This window comes from Hermetia illucens, chromosome 2 (assembly GCF_905115235.1).
Source record: "Hermetia illucens chromosome 2, iHerIll2.2.curated.20191125, whole genome shotgun sequence".
Classification (NCBI taxonomy): domain Eukaryota; kingdom Metazoa; phylum Arthropoda; class Insecta; order Diptera; family Stratiomyidae; genus Hermetia; species Hermetia illucens.
Window position 1 is genome coordinate 34,832,227 of NC_051850.1, and position 22,245 is coordinate 34,854,471.

Below are 22,245 nucleotides of genomic sequence, written 5' to 3' on the forward strand. Positions count from 1 at the left end.
GAAAACCATTGCCAACATAGCAGGTTCATTGCACATTGAATCTTAAGAATTTACCATCATCGCTAAATATTCCACGACTAGCTTGGGAGTAATCATAAGGCAATGGATCTGAAACTTTATGTTTTTTGAAATTGAAGAAGACATTGAAGATCTCCTAGTTCTATAGAATTCTTATTAAGTGCAAACCTGCATATAACAGGAAGGCGATTAACTAACCATGTAATAATTTAATAATATATTTCTTTTCGACATCACAATGCAAGACGCATTCAACTAACAACCTAGACTCCTCAATTTTTGCATTTTTTCACGTAGTCAACCGCATCATTTTATTCTTTTTTATACCTATACTTTCCCCATTCAACGCATATCGTTCTAAAAATCATTTCTATTGCAAAAATATATATTATGAGAACATTAATATTCTAAAAAATCTCCATCATTTAAAATTTTCACAGTTGACAAGGGGTTGACATAGTTTCAACATTTATATTTTCCACCTTTTTTTCTGAAAAATCTGCGACGACAATATTTGCATCTATGCCGATAGCGAAAACTTTTCCTGCATACGTGGATCAAGAGGGGCGAAAAATATCTTCTGCCAAAATGTAAAGAAGGTGTGTCCTCGACCGCAAACTTTCTGTGACGTGGACAACACGTGACACTCATTTTAACCAAAGGAGTGGAAAATATACAGAAGAATTTAATGCACAAATTGGAGATATTTTAAATTTAGCTTCTTGTTACTATACGAACTCATTTTGTCTGTCTTCAAGCAAAAAATAAAAATAGAATGGGACAAAATGGAAAATTTATGAACAGAAGAATGGACTCAGCAGACTTGACTTTCCCAGCAATATTTGACAAAACTTTCGTGTAATATAATTTTCTCATCTCGGAACATTGACCTTCACGTGTGATAGCATTTTCGTAATAAATCGGAAGTTCTTGGAAATAAATTCGGTGGCGAACCCAATCAATCACTTCCATTCATCATATTCGTATCGTTCGATACACAAGCACAACTTTCACTTTTCATTTTGCTCCGTAACGTGGAATCCAATAGAGTCGATTGACAGTGCTTTCTCTTCCTATATACCTCCACCCTGACCTTGAAGCAAGTTCTAGGGCACTAGACATAATATGTAATGTCGGGCACGTGTTTGGCACTAGAACGCGTCCTATGGAAGCTTAGCATTTGCGTAGGTCTGAGGGAGCGTAGTAAATATGAACTTTCTTTGTATGAACCCAGCGAAATGGAGAGTACAATTTTGAAACTCGCTTGTACGCAAGTCTGTAAAGAAAGTGAATCGCTTCCTGAGGACAGGGTGGGAACATGTGCTACTAGTAATCGTAGAATAGCTATGAAAGCGTGCAAACTACGATATGTAATGAACATCCTGGAAAATATCACGCTCTTCCTGAAATAAATATTGGCATCCTAGCGACACGGACAATTTCCTTGATTAGTCAATGGGGAATAATAATTCATCGTAAAAGACTTGAAATCTTTTTTTGGGGGGTAAAGGGCCGTATTCTTGAGTACACGGAAGTCTAGCTTCTTGCTGACCCTATGAGCGTTTAAAGCTTTCACTCTACGCTTCTCCAATACCCACGCAAAAATACTAAGTATATATGTAGGTACTAATATGAAATTATCCCGATACATCCACTTTCAACAGAATGCCACATTTTCTGTATATATTGAAGCGTCACCAAATAGCCGTGCTACATATCTCTAGCGTGCCGTGCCCCCAGTATCTTTCTGCGTAGCTGACTATCGCATCACAACTTAGATGCACCTCACGGGGGTGTACTAAGATATCCTTGCTGTGGTGCAATTGTTGGAAAAGTAAATAAGTGAACTTCTGGTGCAATAATATAAAATACAAATTTATTAACTCGTCTAGAGGCCATCGAACGATATTTAAACAATTTACATATCCACATACCTCTTTCGATGGGCCTTCACCGCTGTGAGGAACGGAAGTAATCCATTAACGTATGTGCGGTTCGTTTTAATAATCTCGAGTTCAGAATCAGAGCAATCATCGAGATAAAGACTAGTTATTGCAATTAACATCAGTTGACAGAAGTAAAGTACAAGTTTTGTTGCAAGTGGAAATTAGCTGAGTTTTGAACTTACTCCGGGAAAGTTACAAATTAAAAATGTTCCGCCGAAGTTTAACTACATTTCTACGGAGTTCGAAGAGTTTGAATGATTTCGAAAGCATTCAACGGTTCGCGCATTCACTACCTACTGGGAAACCCCCGAAAATATTAATTACGGGTGAGAAGTCTAACCAAATATTGTGATTCTAACGAAATTGTGAGATAATTCTTTATGTTTAATTACCTGTAGGGGGTTTGGGGCAATTGGGAACAGAATGTGCTAAGTTGCTACGCTCGCAATATGGTCGAGAAAATGTAATTCTTTCGGATATTATAAAACCCAGCCAAGAAATTGTGGATAGCGGACCCTATATCTTCGCAGATATTTTAGATTTTAAGGTAAGCTGACTTTGGTTCTATTAAACTTGACCATCCGTTACGCCCTTAAATTTTGGAAGTTTGCTAAAAGAAATTGTGCGATACATATTTATACTCAAACATAATAGTTTAATTACTCATTAGTGCTGAAAAAATAATATTAATAGCTTCAGTTGATTTTTAAAAGAAGTTATCCAACGAGGAAATGTCAATATCCAAAAGTCCCAGAAGAACAACCCTAAATTCATAACAATCTAATATAGTTTAGGCAGTGATAAACGGTCGTGTAGAATTTTCGCACATGCAATTAAATTAAGCCTTCAGCTTGAAAAAGACTATTTCTGAAGCATATCCTTGATCTGCCCCTAGTTACTAAGTAGGCTCTAGTCTTCTTTAATTTTACATTCCTTTCGGCAATCATTACGGATTATATACATAAATTCTCTTAAGATCACCTCAAACAAAATGATTCGATCTCTCCACTTTTATCTATTATTTGCACTGAATGCTGGGGAATTACCCATATCTGAGATTTAGGACAAAAGTAAGAATCATTGTTACGCATAACATCACGGCACCAGTCATAATTAGTCAATAACTAAATCAGGAGCTAATAAACCTTTCCATGGTATAACAACTACATAAATACACTGGGTCAACCTGCAGGTCCTGATTATTCTCGTCGTCGCTTTTTAGTTCTGCCATCGCCGGCTCATGCTACAGTAAAGCCTACGTAACTCCTCTGCTAAAATGTCAATTGATATGGCCTCCATCTTCTCCCTGAGTACATGCATATTCCGTAGGAAAACAAGAAGGACTATCCAATGATTTCGACCTACTACGACTATTCTTATCACAAAGAACTTGACATAACTCAAAACGAGATTCAATGCAACCTCAAAATTTACCATTATTTTGCGAAATTGAAGCATATTTTCTGCTAACGAAAGGCGAGTGAATGTCAAAAAAAGGTATTACTGCTATTAAAAAAGTTCCCTTTAAAACCCCCATGAAAACTTTTTTAAACGCAAGTTGTTGCTAGCTACGAGACTTGAACGACCTATATGAAAACTAAGAAATCTTCGACAGTTATTTACTATAAAGGAGCACTCAACATCTGCGAGCCGCTTCGGTCACGCTGCTCCCAGGCAAAAGTGAGGCAGCGCCTGACGATTTGCCTCTGCCCTAGTAAGAAACCATAAAGCCCTCATCGCCTGGCATTAACAAATCCCGCGGCGTCTTCGATAGTATAGTCACGTAATTCGCACTAACGAGAGTTCTCTCGCCAAACATCAAACTCGTAAACGACGAAAAGGCCGGTCAAAACAACGGAAGCTTGATACGCTAGATGGGGATTTGTAAACCTCGTGATTTCCATCCAGATCAGGCTTTTAGTAAAACCAAATGGTGAAACCAACCACGACGAGCTGACTCCGATTGTGAACGGAACAAAGCCTGAAAAAAAAAAGAAGAAGAAGTCAATTCGATTAAGACTTCTCTAAAGCTAAGATGCAACCTCTTGATTGTTGGTGCATGGTAACAAATCTGTTGCGATAAGTTTCTCTGGTAAGAATTTAGTCATTCCTACTTTATCATCTTTGGGCATTGTCACCCCATCATGCCTAATGACGCAAAGGTTGCCAATTCCCTTGAATATCTGCCAGATCATCTTCTTGTGAAATACTTTGACCTGAACTATCTTCCTCGGGAACATTATTGACTTTAACTAGTTTCTTCAGCAAATTGTTTATGGTTTCGTTCCGCTAGGCAATGATCACTGATGTCACGGCTCCTTGTGCGCTATCTTCAGGATATTTCATGCCAATACATAAAAGACCAACCATGAAGAAAATCCGGCTCACGAGAAGCTTCTACGATTCTATATTTCTACCCTCGTTTCAATAGTTCCCTTATTGTACTATTAAACTACGTAATAAGTACTTGTTTTTAAACACGAGAAAGTGGCATTATCTTCACGAACCTTTGAATTTGCCAAACGCAATCCAGAGTTTCAGCATGTAGCTGGATTCTTCAACGCGGTTTGTGTTTCGAATGTTAATTCTTGAACATTTAGTTTATAACGAATGAATGCAGCTTGCTTAGCATATCCTTTGGCATGTTTGCTAGGAGGATTAAATTGCCGTCAACATCCACGTCTTCCTTGCACCTCCTGGCTTTTTTATTTGTTGATGATATCAATTCTTTCGCATCCAGGCTCTAGTTTGTGCTACTGTTATGGCTGTTATCGCTGTTCCGACTCCTTATTTCCTTCCGCTCCTGATTTTACAGGCTACAAAACATGGCGCCAAAGTTATCTCTCCATCATTCAATGTATGCGGCATCTCGCTTGTCAATAATCATCCATTTTTGGTATAGAATTTATTTTATCACACAGGACCCGTTTGTTGTTTTTGTTACTGTTGCTGTCATATTGTTCTAAAACTTATACTAACCAGTTCAGGCTGATTTTTTTATTTTCCGTTACGGTGTTCATTTCAACACCATAATAATACACTAGGAAGCAATGGGGTCAGCTCTACGCTGGCCTGAGATTATAACCCTGATCTGACTCATACTCATTCCTCTTTCAAGTTCTGTTTTCCTTGATTTTCCTCTGAGCAAAAGTATATTCTGTTTTGGAATTCACTTTTTTTGCGTCATTACCTTGTTATCCGGCAGTATACTACGTTTTTTATCAGTTTCTTAGTTATATCAGTTACGCAATTTAGATATTTAGTACATATATGTTGTCCTTTATTAATGGGTAGAATCCGTTGTCACGATGCCAAAGATTGGCTAATCGAGTGTAAGTGCAAACTTGGCTAAGTATAGGAGTTAAGATTAGGTGAGTTCAACAGGAGGAACCACAGCTCCAAGCAGGCAGGCCTTCCATTAATCTCACTACAATGCCCCCTAAAATTGGCCATTGAACTGCCTCATGCCTTCGGGGTGCCCAAAGTGATTTCGTCTAAGGTCTGGGGAGGTCGGGCAGCTGCATATGATATGTAAATGCGTCTCCTTCTCTTTCTTACTTTGGCTACATACATATAGCCTAGACTACCAACATTGTTCTATATAGTTAAAGAAGCAGTGTCCCGATAAAAGTCCTCCCCTCCTTAAGGGAGAGTGAAAGCGTAGCGTTAGCAGCTTCCGGTTTTTTCACAAAAAAGTTCGCCTATCGACAGGAATGGTTCCAACTACACCCTTTAGACTAAGTTTGACAGTGGGTGGCTTAATGCCAAATACTGGCATTGGTCCATCATTGTGCAGTTTTGTTCTCATTAATAACCTTGACGCCCACATCGGGAGTGTTTCATTCAGTCGACCAAGTTTCTGCAGCAACTCCTGGCCTTTCTTTTGCCTTGGTGATTACGGCAAAGCATGTTTTCTTAAAGTCAAATCTGGAAACCATTCAATCAGCAGCCACGTGATTCTTACCTAAAAATTTGCAGGATTTCTGATATTGCTCTTAGATATGATGCTTTCACGTTAGCTTGGAGTAGAGATACACTTCTAATTACTTGGCTGCTGTACCAAATACCACCCCCGAATAACTATCGAGTCCTCCTGGCATTCACCGCGAGTCTATTGTTGGGGCACCAGCTGTCTACAAAGTTCGTGAAAATTATTAAGGCTAGATCGTCCACAAATCCTTCCTCCGATATTAATTTTGACATTGGTTGGAAAGTGGAGGAGTGCGGAATCCCACAAGGTATCAACCCAATAATCTGAAAAAATATGGGAGTCCATTCACATGGTATCGAAGCCCCAAAATACTCCCGATACCGATATTTGTTTAACGAAAGCTAATAATAGCATATTAGCATATTTATTATTAGGATATTTTTTTAGAAGTTGACTGGAAACCCCATTACATCATCATGCAGTAGTGTAGGCTATACTAAAGAGCATTAAACTAGCAGGCTCTTTTAGTTGAGAGGAAATGTTTCTATATTTAGACATTTTTCGCATTTTGTTAACATTTTGCGCACATATTATCGACTTTTACCACTGGCCTGACAATAAAATGCGCCTGGCGTCTTGTGTACTCCAATTGAAGGGTTATGGACCGTAGTCAAGCTAGTTTTAATTTGGGTGTATGATTTTCTAGACGTTTAAGTTATAGGCCAAACACGCCTTAAAAACAGACCTGCTTTTCAAAACTTATTAACTCCTGAAGTAGATATTGAAGCAATTCTTTTTGAATTCAGGAAACACACGGTCAAAGTAGTTTCTAGGTATAAAGACTACTGAGAGAGACGGAGGCTTTTAGAGCCGCGCATGACGTATGCAGGGAATGTCCTAACATTAATCGAGCATGACTATAATAATAATGTCGGAATTTTCCAAAAATTTTAACACGATATTCTTAAAAACATTTACTTTCAAAATTTATAAAGCCTCTAATTCCCTTAAATTTAAATTGTACAGATAAATTAAAATTTATATGGTTCAAGTAATTTTTTATTCCTTTCCAGGGTTTACAAAAAATTGTGGTCGATCATCGCGTCGATTGGTTGATACATTTCTCAGCGCTTTTGAGTGCCATTGGAGAACAAAACGTTCCATTAGCTGTAAGGTAAACACGATTTTTTTTTCTTACTAGTATATGCACTGATGGAAAAGCATAAGAAGGAGGGAGAGTTGAAACCAAATTTCATTTAGTTTGTACAATCTGCAGTATGAAACCAGATAATTCAACAGGTGCTTTCCCCCTTCCCGCGGTTTTGATTAGCGAGTTTAAAGGAAACCCCGAGTTGTCTAATGTATGTATACCGACTTTTCCATTTGCCTAATGAGCTTAAAATATACCAAAAAAGTCCGGAAGCCCCGCGCTAGACACTTCAGATATAAAAGGTTTTGATGATTTTTTCTGTAATAATATTTGTCTACACGATAATCCCGTTGATGTATAGCTCGTAGTGTATACAATTTGAATATACCCGATATTCAATTTGACGTGGCAATAACACTTTATCTCGTAGGGCGTAGGAATTTGAAAAGGACAACTTTGGCCTACTATAACTTCGATAATAATTATAGGATTTCTACTAAACTTTCCAGTATGATGCCTCCTATTAAAGACTATCCTACTGCACTGACGGATCTAGGGTCAATATAAGGGCAGTTCGCAGTAAATTTTCAAAATTTAATAGTATACTATCATTAACTTTATTTGAGCAGATATCGTAACGAGAAGTATTTTGAGGCTTAAATATCATTAGCAGGGACCACCATTATTTTTTTCAGATTTTTAGGTTTTCAATTTCTGAGAACGGGTCCTTGAAACAATCGATCCATTTCGGAACCCCGCACTGCTACCCATTGCGAACAATGTCAAAACTAATATCTGCTTCGAAAAGTACTAATCGAGACCTCTCATTAGATACCCCACATGGCTATATTTGGTGAAAAAATATGTACACCCCCTTTTGCATATATAATATATACCCCCTTAAATCCAATATAGAACTATGTTGCTCACTGCATGTGGGGGCATTCACAATTTCCATCTTTCCACCAAATCTCGTATCAATAGGAGTAGGAGAGTATTCCCCAACTCTTGCATATTAGTAAAATCATAATCGAACTGACATAAAAATACTTCGGGATATGATGCATTCGAGCACATTTTGAGCAATGTAGCATCTGCCATGCACCGACTGATGATCGATGCTGTCCTGCTTACAGTAGACATTGACTGCTGATAAACGCAATTCACCAATTACCTCACAATTATCAATTGTTTGAAGATGTTAAGCAAATAAGGGATAGCGCAAACATCTAGTGCCGGTGTAACAGCGACAAGCATCTTTACCAGTACACCGGTCCAGGTTAGAATTAGCTTTGAGTGCTTCTTAAGCAAGGAGAGGAGGTGTATATATATACGACATGAAGAAAAAGGGATCACGTTCTCAATGCGTAATAATGATATTGATTTAACCATTCTAGGGCCTTCTGGCGACTCAGGATCGATCGAAGATATGACCTTTCTTTTTATTCTTTAATTATATGAAAATTTTACTAGATCATGTTAATAAGCTCAAAAAAATTGTAAAGAACCATAACTACTTAAAAACCCAGAAAAGTTCGTTCTCAAAGTTTCTTCTGCATTTTTTCGAATATATGAAAATTTATTAGGACAAACATCTTATTAACACGGTTTTCAGGAATTCTTTTGAATATACGACTTCTGGTAATAGTCAGTAACTGTTCAGACAATCTAAATTTTATCTAAACACGACATTAATTGGCTAGTGACTAAAAGCCGAGTAATAATGAAGTTCTACATATATCGTTTCGCATCTGAATATGTTGCTTAGTACATTACCCTTCCTTCAAACGGTTGTCTCTATAATTATTCAATTATAAACTGTGACGATGTACCATGTTGATAATAAACCCGCCGACTCGAACGGCAAATTATTTGAAGACTTTCACTATTTTTAATTTGATGTAGACTAAATGGTGTTCATTTTGATACTCTCAAACCTAAAAACTGAAGAAAAAGTGCATGAACGTGAAAGTACTTCAACAAATAATGGTATTTAACCTTTCTGAATAAATCATTTCATTTTAACTTCCCCAGGGTTAACATTGAAGGAGTACACAATGTTATTGAACTAGCGAAACAATATAATTTGCGTATATTCGTACCAAGTACGATTGGTGCTTTTGGACCTGATAGTCCCAGAAGGCCTACACCAAATGTGACAGTGAGTAATTTCTGCATAAATTTTCTATTTTTTTGAAAGCATAATGAAGCTATTTTCGTAACTTTGGTTGCAAACAAATATATGTATACCGACATAGATAAATCGTTATTAACGCTTCAAGCTTTTGTCTTTTTTTCTGTCATTGATTAGGTACAAAGACCAAGAACTATTTATGGCGTTTCCAAAGTACATGCCGAACTAATGGGCGAATATTATCATCACAAATTCGGGTTAGATTTCAGATGTTTGAGATTCCCAGGCGTTATTTCAAGCGATCCACCAGGCGGTGGTACTACAGGTGGGTAAAATATTCAATCTTCAAATTTTGATTTCGAACTGTTTAATATTTTAGGATATCTTTGAAGTATATGAGTATGGGATCCTCCCCTTTAATAAACATCCAATATGTGGAGCTAAAGATTACGCTTCAAGGTTCAAGGCTTTTTTGAACAGCGGAAAAGTCAAAAGTCATAGTTGCGCTTGTAAGAGAAAAGCCATTAATTTTCATCGCTAGCTATGCGAAGTGTATAGGCCATAATATATGGTCTTCAAAAATCTTCAAAAAAATATGAAAATAAGTCAGAGAATAGACTCCCTGCCTTAATTTCACTAACAATAAAAAAAATTTCTAAAAACTCCCAAAGACCATTTTTGAAAAGAAACTGAATTTTCTAAATTATCAGCATTTTAAATTTCAACCAAATTCAAATGTCATTGTGTATGACGTCAACAGCAACTGGCAATTACTCATTAAAATCTCAAAATATCAAAATTAATTTCTGGCGTGAAATGTTAAGGATCGTGAAATATTCTTTCGTGCCTTGTTGCATAAATAATTTTGTAAAAAACTCTCTGAAAGCCTTTTTAGCTCTCCCAAAAGGAAATACTCGCAAGAAGTGGATCGATATCGCCCGACTAAATTCAGTTTCTTTGGAGTCAGGTTTAAATTTTGAAGATAATTTCAATGTGAGTTAACATTTTTTAAGCTTGAACTCCAATCTTAATTGATAATATATGACTGCGTTAGAATTTGTGTCGCTATTATTTATACCAATGTAAAGACGCGAGTGAAGTTTCTTGGGCACCTTTTGTTCGGTCCTTATTTCTGAAAAATCCGTGTAAACATTGTCCTAACGTATTAACTGCATTCTACGCACTGCATTGTCTCTATAACTTTTACGCTGGGACCTGCAAATCAATTATGTAGCAATATGTCGATCATCATCAACGGCGCAATAACCGGTATCCGGTCTAGGCCTGTCTTAATAAGGAACTCCAGACACCCCGGTTTTGCGCTGAGGTCCACAAATTCGATATCCCTAAAAGCTGTTTAGCGTCCTGACCTACCCCATCGCTCCATCTCAGGTAGGGTCTATCTCGTCTTCTTTTTCTGCCATAGATATTGCCCTTATAGACTTTCCAGGCTGGATCATCCTCATCCATACGGATTAAGTGACCCGCCCACCGCAACCTGTTGAGTCGGATTTTATCCACAACCAGACGGTCGTGGTATCGCTCATAGGTTTCGCGCGTTATGTAGGCTACGGAATCGTTCAACCTCATGTAGGGGCCCAACAATTTTTCGGAGGATTCTTCTATCGAACGCGGCCAAAAGTTTACTGTTTTTTTTTTACTAAAAACTCAAGCTGCGAGAAATACATAAGGACTGGCAAGATCATAGTATTGTACAGTAAGAACTTTGATCCCATGGTGGGACGTTTCGAGCGGAACAGTTTTTGTAAGTTGAAGTAGGCTCTGTTGGCTGCCAACAACCGTGCGCAGATTTCATCGTCATAGCTGTTATCGGTTGTGATTTTCGGCCTTAGATAGGAGAAATTTTCAACGGTCTCAAAGCTGTAGTCTGCTATCTTCATTGTTTTCGTTTGACCAGTACGATTCGATGTTGCTCGTTCTTTTGGTTTTGGCACTGAAATTGCGACCATGTACTTCGTCTTGATGTGCAGCCCAAGATCTCGTGCCGCTTGCTCGATCTGTATGAAGTTAGACTGCACATCTCAAGTTGTTCTTCCCATGATGTCGATATCGTCAACGTAGGCCAGTAATTGGGTGGACTTGAAGAGGATGGTGTCTATCGCATTTAGATTGGCATCGCGAATCAGTTTCTCCAGGTTGAAGAGGACGCATGCTAGGGCATCCTCTTGCTGTAGACCGTTGTTTATGTTGAATGGTCTTGACAGTGATCCTGCTGCTTTTATCTGGCCTCGCACATTGGTCAGGGTTAGCCTAGTCAGTCTTATCAATTTCGTCGGGATACCGAATTTTCACATGGCTGTGTACAGTTTTTGGCTATGCAATTATAGGCGGCTTTAAAGTCGATGAAAAGATGGTGCAACTGATTTCCATATTCAAACAGTTTTTCCATCGCTTGCCGCAGAGAGAAAATCTGATCTGTTGCTGATTTGCCTGGAGTGGTATGAGCTAATGATGTTCTGGGCGTATAGGGCTATCCGGCCTAACAAGATAGAGGAGAATATCTTATAGATGGTACTCAGCAACGTGATACCACTATAATTGCTGCACTGCGTGATATCCCCCTTTTTATGTATGAGATAGATAATGTCTCGTTACCAATCGTCAGGCATTGATTCGCTCTCCCATACTTTGAGCATCAGTTGATGACCCACTTGGTGTAATTGGTCGCCTTCATATTTAACCAATTCGACTGTAATTCCATCGACTCCTATCGACTTATGGTTTTTAAGCCGGTAGATTGCACGGACTGTTGCTTCTATGCTTGGTGGTGGCAGTATTTGTCCGTCGTCTTCAGTTGACGGGACCTCCCAACCTGGAGGACCAGTTGACACAATTTGTCCCATTTTTAGGCACGGGAGACTCAGCTTCATCCTTCTCCTTCTGCAGTTTTTTCACTAAGGAAAAACTCCCAGCGACCACCTCGTAGAGGCGGAGATAGAGTTTGGTGGTAGAGCTGTTGGTGCTGGTTCAGCAGGCGTTTCCCAGGGTTTATGCTCCATCGTGGGTACCAATCCAAGTTTCGCTTTGGGGTCTATACTACTCTCTTACTGCCAGTTATTTAGCGGATCCTAAGGATCTCGTCGAAAATGTGAATTAAGCGAATTAGCTGACGATACATCTAAGGTATTCGATGTTCCTATCGCGGGGGTAATGACAACTCCAATGATTTTGGAATTTCCGTTTCAATCTGCGCTACGAGGGTTGTCCCTAAGGTACCCGCCCCCACATAGAGATGGTGGTAATTGTTTGAAAAATGACACTATATTAGAAAGTACACAATCTATCAAGCAAGTTGTTTAATTTTTGTTTTGGCAGCCATCAATAGTGAACGCTTTCAGTCAGTTTGTAAAAATGGAGAAAATTGGTCACCGTTTTGTGCTACAATACTTTAATTTGAAAGGCCTTAGCGCACACGCTCATACTCTAGCAAAACAGTGTCGTGAAAATGTTTCAATTGAGTGTTTAGCGAAATCTTACAGGAACAAAACAGAATTGTTGCGCCATTTTATAACCATGGATAAAACGTGGATGCACCCCTACACCCGCGACCAAAACAATCAAAACAATGGACTCAAAAGGGAGAACAGGCTCTAGAAAAAACGAAGACCGTTTCATCTGCAGATAAGGTCATGGTGATGCTCATGGGATCATTTCTATTGTTCATTGTAATGTTTGTGTTTTCTTTGTAAGGATGGGTACTTCTGTGACAACTGTCGTATTTTCAAAATCTACAGGTTAAATTAAAATATCCTTCTTTGTCTATTATTTAGGGAGCACTCAATACGTATCTACACTATCTTTTACAGATTATGCGGTTGCTATCTTCCACAACGTTCTTCGTAATGGTAAATACACCTGTTATCTGCGCCCAGATACTTTGCTACCAATGATGTACATTGAAGATTGCCTCAGGTTGGTTTTTCTATCCAAATAGCAAGACTTATATCTATTTCACAGAAAAATAAACTTTCATTAACTATCTCCCCATTGTAGAGCTCTTCTCGAATTCATGTGCGCCCCCGCAGAAAGTCTCAAACGTCGAGTTTACAATGTGACCGCCATGTCCTTCACTCCTGAGGATCTCGTCGAAAAACTTCGAAAATATGTTCCTGAATTGCATGTAACCTACAATCCAGACAGTCGGCAACTCATTGCCGACTCATGGCCACAAATTTTCGATGATTCTGAAGCCAGAGCGGATTGGAATTGGAACCATAAATATGACTTGGAGAAATTGGTGGATCTCATGGTAAAAGACGTCCAAGAAAATTATATCAATCCTGAAAAGAACCGAATTATAGCGAAAGCCTGAGTAACCTCGAGGACCCAATGGTTAGTGGGTGAATTAGTGTAGTAAAAAAAGAGATCCCTGTTAAGTTTCGCAAGGACTGCCATTGAAACCAAAAATCGTAAATGTATCAAATCTAGTTTTAGTTGTGTACAGATATGCATCTATGTAGGAAGACGTTGTAATTCGCCATTGTTAAATGTAATTAAGTGGTTAGATTTCCATGATTGTTGAACACTAGCAAATCTTGTGGACTATATATAGTTTACACTTACTATAATATAAGAAAGGAATATTCAATAAGCTGTTATGAGTCGAATTAGAGAAAATAAAGACAAAATACATATTTCACATCAATGAACCTCAACTTTTATTTCCTAAACAATAAGTGGGAATTTTATTGAACTAACCTGAATGTATGGCAGATTAATTGAATAATTCGTTTTCCGATTCAAATACCCATACCCAGAATGTAGAGTATACCATAGAGATCGGAATTATGAAAAAGAATCGAGTTACTTATAAAACCTGCAGGAAAATTTTCTCTATTTAGGACGCAATGTATCAACCTCGCCGTTGTTGTTGATCGATCGTGGCAATATAACATTATTCACTACATCTAACTAATATCGAAGCTTTACTCTCCAAGTCATAAACCCCAAATTGACCTGCAATTTTAAGCAATCATGTCGCGGTCGGGATGCAAATTACCCCATAGAGAAATCTGCTGTATGGATACTGTCCACTTCAATGGAAAGCCCACACTTAGTGCCGCATATTAGAGTACAGTAACTCCCATAACAGGAGAAATTGAAAAACCGGCTAGCGCCTAGAAAAAGCCTGCAAGGAGGGTTTGATAATCAAGGTTTTTCGATGGACTCCTTCATTTAGAATGCATTGATCAGACTACCTTAAAATGGTTCTAGCAAGCAATCCCAACGATTAGTTCTAGTTCCCAGTAGTACTTCGTACCCTAGCATCCACATCAGAATCATTTTGAAGGTTGTGGGTGGCTTCCCATATATACGAAAGAGTGGTGTAAATTTTTTTTGCCAAATACTTTCTACAATACTTTTCGGAATTGATTTTATTTTTGATATTGGGGATTGAAGACTCAAAAGGTGTGCCTGGAAGAATAAAACAGATTTCGTTCTCAGAACCTATCCAACCGAAAAATCTAAAAAAAATCACAATGGTGCAGCTATGCAAAATCTCAGCTTCAAAATACATCCCATTCTGATATCTCCACATATAAAGTTAATATTAGTATATTATTTAGTGCTGACAGGAATGATTCAAATGGCGTTGGGTTGGCGGAACGAACAATTTGCGTGTCGCATACAGGCAAGTGCAAATCGCGTTAGCCATGACATGAAAAAACGATTTTTAACAGCAGAAATTGTTTTCCGATGTCTGTTGGAGTTGAAGTCAAGCAGGAAGAGAGAGGTTACTCCTCTCAATTCAATGAAATAATTTAAATTAAATTAAAGAAATCAAAATAAAAATAATTAATATTTAAAAGTAATAAAATAAAGCAATTAATTACAATTTGATTTGTCTTCGCTTGAACTCCAACTGACATCGAAGAACAACTTTCGCTGTCAAAAATTGTTTTTCGATGTCATATCTAACGCGATTCACACTCGAGTGCATGCGACACGTGCGCCAAAATAGAGAGAATTATAGCGAATTTTACCATGTTCGAGATGTCGATGCGTCTTTCCCAACGGGCTGATCGAAGTTTCTCCCTCCTACAAGTGAGGTTACCAATATTTAGCGCACAGACACGGATTTCTGTGACTCCGAATAATTTATTTACGTCCTGGCGCCGTGCATGCATCAACAGCCTTTGCTCATTCCTCAACACGGCCGGAGTCTGCCTTGCTGCGTCAACTGAAGCCCTAGTATTTTTTCGAAGCTTGCTAAATAATCTATTCTTTTATTTTAATGACATTCAATGCGTTTTCTGGGTTGTTCAGTCTAAACCGATCCGAACGAAATTTGGTGGAAAAATGGGAAATATGAAATCCCACGCTTACAGTGAGTGGCATAAATTTAGGTGGAGTTTAAAGAGGGGCTCCCCATACATGCAAAGGTTGGATTTAAAATTTTTTTCCACCGACTATAGTCGTGTAGGATATCAAATGAAAGGATTCGATTAGTATTTTCCGCAACTGATATTAGTTTAGTCGTGAATTGCAAAGTATGCGAGTGAGGAGTCAAAATGTACGCACTTAAAGTGAGACAGGACTCATTTTCGGAAACTACCCAACCTAAAAATCCGAAAACAAATCAGGGTTTTGCGCTTATATGAAATCTAGGCCTCAAAATATGACCCATTCCGATATCTGCTAAAATAAACTATACTAACAGCATATTACCAACTTTTAGAAATTTACTGAAAAACCCCCCTTGAATTCATGCATCAGCATATATTTATTATTTATATATTTCGTATATACGTGCTATTGAAATCTGGCTTTTAACGCCAAAGTTATAGCACTTCAAACTTTCAATTTCACTCGAATTAACTGCTTCCAAAGCCATGCAAATAAGATAAATAAGAATCATAATTAACGGGAATAATTGACATTCGCGTGAAATATTAAAGTCGCATTTATGAAGAATCTACTTATCTGCAGCCCTTTTTAAGGTTTTGTGTAAAACACTTATGTGAAATCTAATCTTTGAGAGATGTCCCATTCTGGTATCTGCTCAAATAAATTTACTAATAGTATTTTACCAACTTTTAGAAATTGACTGGAAAATTCCGCTTAGGTTCATCCTAGGTGTACTTAATTTTGCAACCGACATAGAGGGCAGCCTCGTGCATACACATGCCAAGTTTCATGAAAATCCAACTAGTAGTGTCAAAGTTATAGGAGTTCAAACTTATCAATTTCAATTAACAGCATCCTAAGCCATACAAATAAAATTCTGAAGTCATAATTAACAAGAATAATTGACATTCGAGTGAAATGTTAAAATTCCATTCAAAAAGAATCTACTTCTCCCCAGTCCAACCTTAAAAAGTTTTGTGTAAACACAAAACGGTTTTCTGAGAGATCAAGCCAGTTCCATAATCAGGTTTGTCAGGAACATCACAGGATTAATAAAAAAAACTTAAAATTGTTTTACAGTCTATCTGCCATCCTGCCTGGCTGTCTATCACACGCAATCGCAAGTTTAGGATACCTTCGAATGCTTCATACAAGTTAGTTGAAATCGTTCCAGTAATAGTTAGACAATCGAACATCTGAATCTATCCCAGCAACTTTCTCAGCAAAACTCAATGTATATCAATAGACTGGCTTCATTATGATTTTTTTGTTAAATAACAACTATTATACTCTAAAGATCATCTCCAAAGGGCCGAAGTGTTCGTTATTTTTAATTGAAGAGGTTAGTTTCTTATCTTATTTTCAAATAAACTTCTAAATTAAAATTATGAGAGGAAAACATTGCTCCCAAACACCGTCATCCATGGATGTCTACTTTGAATTTGCTCCTTATTATATCGGGCGAGGAATATTTTTAGCAAGTAAAACAAGTAGTAAAACAAGTGAAATTATTGAACGTTTTCAGATTTGAAAATTTTCAATTTCACAGCATTTGAAAATATTTTTGATTGACATTTTGGCAATGAGAATTCTAGATATTTTTTTTTTCAAAGGTTAAAATGCGGCACACTAAAACATAATTTTATTTTAAAAGAAAAGTAAAAACCTTGAACCTGGATAATTTTGCAATTGAAACATTTGAATATAGTTTTTAGTATATTATATAAATAAAGATATGAGCAACCTAAATATGTTCTTATAATGTTTTAATTCTTCTATGATAATTCATGTAACGTAAATTCGGAAATATATATTACTTAATAAATTCGAAGCAATCATAGTGACAAATATCTGTAATCATAAGGAAACATAATTCATTTTCTTAATATTCGGAAACTTTCTTTTCACCACACACGCGTGACAAATTGTCTTAAAATAGAATTACCCTTCTCACGCAATTTAAATCACTTGCATGGCAGCTTTCCTGGAAAATTTCACAGAGCAAAAAAAAACTTTTCATTCAGATTTAATCTGCTCGTAATTTCATTTTCCGGCAACATAACAAACTAAACGGCTGAAATAAGATTTTTACATATTTCCTGCAGTTTAAAATTATATAAAACACTTAAGTGCGACGCACCAATGGCGTCTTTGTAGTGATGATGACATGCGTTAAGTGAAGCTTCTTCAATAAATTTATATAGGTGAGTATTGTACTTTGCTTAACACTATATCTTGGTATCGTAATTTTCTTAAGCTGGATGTATTTATCTAGTTTGCGTTATAGTTGTCTAATGTTGGTGTCTACGGTCAGTGATCACGGCACAGGTGAAGATACTGGTGCTTATGAGGAAATTATAAAATGAAAGCTGAATTTCCAATGTTTGTTTCCCTTTTCAAAGGTCCAACACCAATTTGTGCAGATTTTATGCAATATCACTCACACATTCGTTCATTCTCTGAGAATTTATAATTCGAAACCAAACGAATGAATGAATAAATGAATGCAATTAGAAGCTGCGGCTTAAGCCTTGTTAATGAGAGCGCAAATTCTAATTTCTAGAGTGGTTTCATGTTCACACAAATTTCATAACGACCTGCTATGATCACTCAAAACTAAAAATATTTGAACAAAGAAGTTAACACAACTGGTTCAAATGGATATGGTTCTCTCCGATTTTCCCCAATTTTCCCAACATCCTCATGTGGGGAGCCAAATATTCGTCGGAGGATTCTTCTCCAACTAACGCAACGCAATTTTTCTTGCTAAAAACCCGAGTCTCTGGGGTTCACAGTTACCAAGTTGTATGCTCCAATCTTCATTTTTCTCAGTTGAGTAATGCTATTTGATGCTGTTTCTCTCGTTTTGATACTGACGTTGCAACCATATATTTCGTATTGCCTTCATTAATGAGCAGCCCAAGATTCCGCGCCGTTTGCTGGCTCTGGATGAACGCAGTTTGTAAATCTCTGGTTGTTCTTCCCATAATGTCAATATCGTTACATAAGCCAGTAGTTGGGTGGACTTAAAGAGAATGGTGCCATTTACCCCAGGATTACGGATCACTTTTCCACGGCCGATGTTGATGTTGAATGGCCGCGAGAGTGATCCTGCTGTTTTTATATGGCTTCGCACATTGGTCAGGAATAACCAAGTTAGTCTAGTGTATGTGTTTGGGGGGAGCTTTTGAGCTCTCAGACCTTAGTGGTCCATTGTACTCGATTCCCCCATCTGACGGAATATCCCCGGATTCGTTTATGTATCGCAGAATTTCCGTTAGTAGATGTGAAGCTACCCCCTGCAGTTGTAATACATCAGCACCAAAAATCTGATGTCTGATGTGTCCATAGGCAAGCCATTACAATGAGAATATGTTTCGCGGACTCCGCTTCCTCATTACAGGATGGACACGTATCGTCTTGGAGAATTCGTATTCTGAATATGTGCCCAGCTAGTAAATTATGTCAGAATGCCTATAATAACTCTGCAAGCCTTCCTACTTTTCAACAGGATAAGCTTTTGCAGTATGTTTGTTTGGTTCTGACAGGAAAGTTTGATGTATTTAGCAGCATTAAGGCTCAGCCACCTGCCATTATGAGAAGCTTGTTCCCAGTTTTTGATACCAGCATTAGCCAATGCTACTGACACCCCAAATGCTGGTTCCGGTCCGGGTATAGGGGAAATTGAACGCTCTTTTGCTAAAGCATCCGAGATTTCATTTCGCTCTACACCACAATGACCAAGTACCCAAAGTAGTTTCACCGTATTGAATCTAGAAACGGCGTTTAATCGATTTCTAAATTCCTGAACGATTTTTGAAATGATCAAACGACTGGTCAACTCCCTCAATGCAGCTTGACTATCATTATAGATTGCGATGCGCTTGCCCTTCAACCGCTCGTCAATTATCCAGTTTGCCGCCTATAGGATCGCATACACTTCAGCCTGAAAGACCGTTGTGTATTGTCCCAAAGGAAAAGCCCACATCTCATTTTTATTCGATAGGAAGACTCGTGCTCCAGAACCCTGTTCTGTTTTTGAGCTACCAGTGTAGAAGATGTTAGTATATCCTGACACGCATTCTTCTGGTTCGTCCCAGTTTTCTCTTCGTTTGAAGATAACTTCATATCTTCTATCAAACAGATGTATGGGGATCTGAGAGTGAGAAGGCATTTCGAAAACTGAATTCAGTTCGCCCAATAGCCCTTCCAATGCTCTATGTCTCCGTGTCTATTTTTCCCTACAGATCTAATCGAATTAGTCTATGAGCTCCTCTCATTGCAATACTCTGGATAATGAGTAATGCATTCAGAGCTGCACCGGATGTTGTGCTCATGGCCCCGGTAATACCCAGATACACACTCCTTTGCAGTGTGGCTAGTCTACAGCGAAAACTCTTTTCTTTCCCCTTAACCCACCACACTTCGGATGTATAAGCGAACATCGGCCTAATGATAGCAAAATATATCCACATTTTTACCTGAGGGCTAACTCCCAATGTCAAGGCCAAGGTCCCCTTACACAGCCCACAATCTATGAGAGCTTTTATCATTTTTATCTCTATATATTTGTTCCAACGAAGTATATTGTCCCAGATATTTCACTTCTTCGAAGAGTTGACGGGTTATACCCCTCATCTCTGGAAGGCAAAGTCCATTCAGTTTCCTCCTTATTGTAAATAATAACATTGTGGTTTTATTTGCATTTACTGAAGGTCCATGACTGAAGCACCAACTGTTAACCAATTCAACGGCGCCTTGTGTATTTCTTCACACCGTTCCGAGATCGCAACCAACAGCTAACACAGCCACGTCATCTGCATAAGCTTGCATAATGCATATCCACTTAATTGCATAATGTAGATCCACTTAATTAAAGTTTCATCAAGAACGTGCTCTCTAGCGGGATCACAGAGCTTTTGGAAGGGCTTCATTGTCTACGAACACCGCCAGCGCGTACTCGCCCTTCAGAGTTGCTTCCTCTATCTTTGAAATCAAAGAATGAAAAACAGACTCACAGAACTTTCCACGTTACTAAGCATGTGAGTTTTCATTTAGTGGGTACGACCTTAGCGCCTTCTCACGAATGTGACGCTCAACCAGTCTCACCAGGCATTTTAACGAAAATGATGTTAAGCTGATTTGCCTGAAGTTCTTTGGATTTGAATAGTCATCTTTCCCAGGCTTAGGTATGAAGACCACCTTAACCTTCTGCCAAGAGGAAGACAAGTAGCCCAGAGCAAGACATCCTCGAAAAAATATTTCTTAGAAGTTGCTCTAAGTGCTCTATACCCTCCTTTAGTATCGCTAAGTAGATGCCATCTATGCCACGTGAAGGATGTTGAAGTGTTCAAACGATAGTACAGCAGCTCCCGCCTTTTCATTGTCCCAATTCCCCTTGCAACACCTTCGTGTTGAAAGGTTTGCAGAAACCCCCAGTTCTCTACCTCCCATTTCTGAGACCTGTTATCCCGGGTGGAGTACTTTCTAGAGAGTCGTGAAAATACCATCTGGTTTTCTAAGAGAGTCCAACCTGGCCAACTCATCCTTATTAAGCACTCTGCACAGTCTGGAAGTCTCCCTTTCACCTTCCTGTTCCTCACAATATGCTTTAAAATAGTCTCCTTTTAAACGTTTTACGAGTCTCTTATATTCACACTATGAGTTCCAGAAGTTTAACCAATCTTCTTACTTATTGCGATTTAGAAGTCGTCTGGTTGATTTCCTGGGTCTTTGCAGTTCTGGGTTTCACCATGGAACCGTTTTATTGCGCTGGCCTCGGGAAGTAGGGCAAGTCTCTAGAAAGCACTCTAAAAATGTGCGATTCAGAGTTTCCAATTGATCTTCTATCGCCAAAGGATTGCTTAGTCGCCTAGGGATATCCACTTTGTTTTCATAGAGTTCCGTTTTCATATTTTAGACTATTCACCTGCAATAGACTAAATTGTAAGTAACGGTGATCTGAGAGTGAGACTTCATCTGGCACTCGTCAGTTTCTAATCAACTCTAACAACTTTGAAGTGCAAATTGTTAGGTCAATTACTTCACTTCTTTTTCAAATAGGCTGTGCGTTCGGATCACTACCTATTAAGAGTTCAAGACCACTTGATTCTGCATACACTGCCAGATCCCTTAGTTCTTGCGTCGGCGGAGAGCACAAAGAATCATAGGGTTAATAAGCAGAGGCAACTATGACGTTTCTCCTCTTACCATTAACCTGGTATTGTAAGTTGACCGCAACCAGGTTCTGTGAACCGAATTGTCTCAGGATGGTTGCCTCTAACAATTTTGACATCAGAACGCGGGCCTCGAGGATCTTTCATTGAAGAAGATTCTAATCCCCTTGACTGATTCAATACCACAGACTTTGTTAAAACGAACCCATGGCTTTTGAGCCAGAAATATTTAAGAAGAGTCCTGCAACTTTGCCAGCCTTCCCGCCAGTAGATAGGAAAAGGCTTTAGCATGCTGCAGGTTAATTTGACTAACTCTTATGTTTGTAGACATAAGTGCAGTATTATATGCAAATCCGCCCCCGCCGTTAACTGAAAAGTCTGCTACGTTCGATGCGGATCCCACCGAGGTTTCCAGCTTGTCCGCACCTTCCGCTGAAAGTTCCGCTTTCTCGCTTCCGATTTCTCTGGATATCGTATCAACGCCCATGCCCCCATTCCCAAGAAACTTCGCCCCCTCTTGC

General features: G+C 38.5%; 1 protein-coding gene across 1 annotated transcript; it reads left to right on the plus strand.

Annotated features, from left to right (window-relative positions):
• Positions 1-1,725: 1,725 nt before the first annotated feature.
• LOC119648281 (L-threonine 3-dehydrogenase, mitochondrial) lies at positions 1,726-13,849 on the plus strand. Its single transcript, XM_038049936.1, has 7 exons — positions 1,726-2,290; positions 2,363-2,511; positions 6,969-7,069; positions 9,080-9,206; positions 9,357-9,504; positions 13,007-13,112; positions 13,194-13,849. Exons 1-7 carry the CDS (start codon positions 2,170-2,172, stop codon positions 13,510-13,512), a joined length of 1,071 nt encoding a protein of 356 aa, XP_037905864.1. The 5' UTR covers positions 1,726-2,169; the 3' UTR covers positions 13,513-13,849.
• Positions 13,850-22,245: the final 8,396 nt, after the last annotated feature.

Coding starts and splice junctions, on each gene's coding strand:
- LOC119648281 (XM_038049936.1), top strand. CDS start 2,170: ATGTTCCGCCGAAGTTTAACTACATTTCTACGGAGTTCGAAGAGTTTG. Junction 9,207..9,356: donor GGCCTACACCAAATGTGACA/GTGAGTAATTTC, acceptor GTCATTGATTAG/GTACAAAGACCAAGAACTAT. Junction 13,113..13,193: donor TACATTGAAGATTGCCTCAG/GTTGGTTTTTCT, acceptor TCCCCATTGTAG/AGCTCTTCTCGAATTCATGT.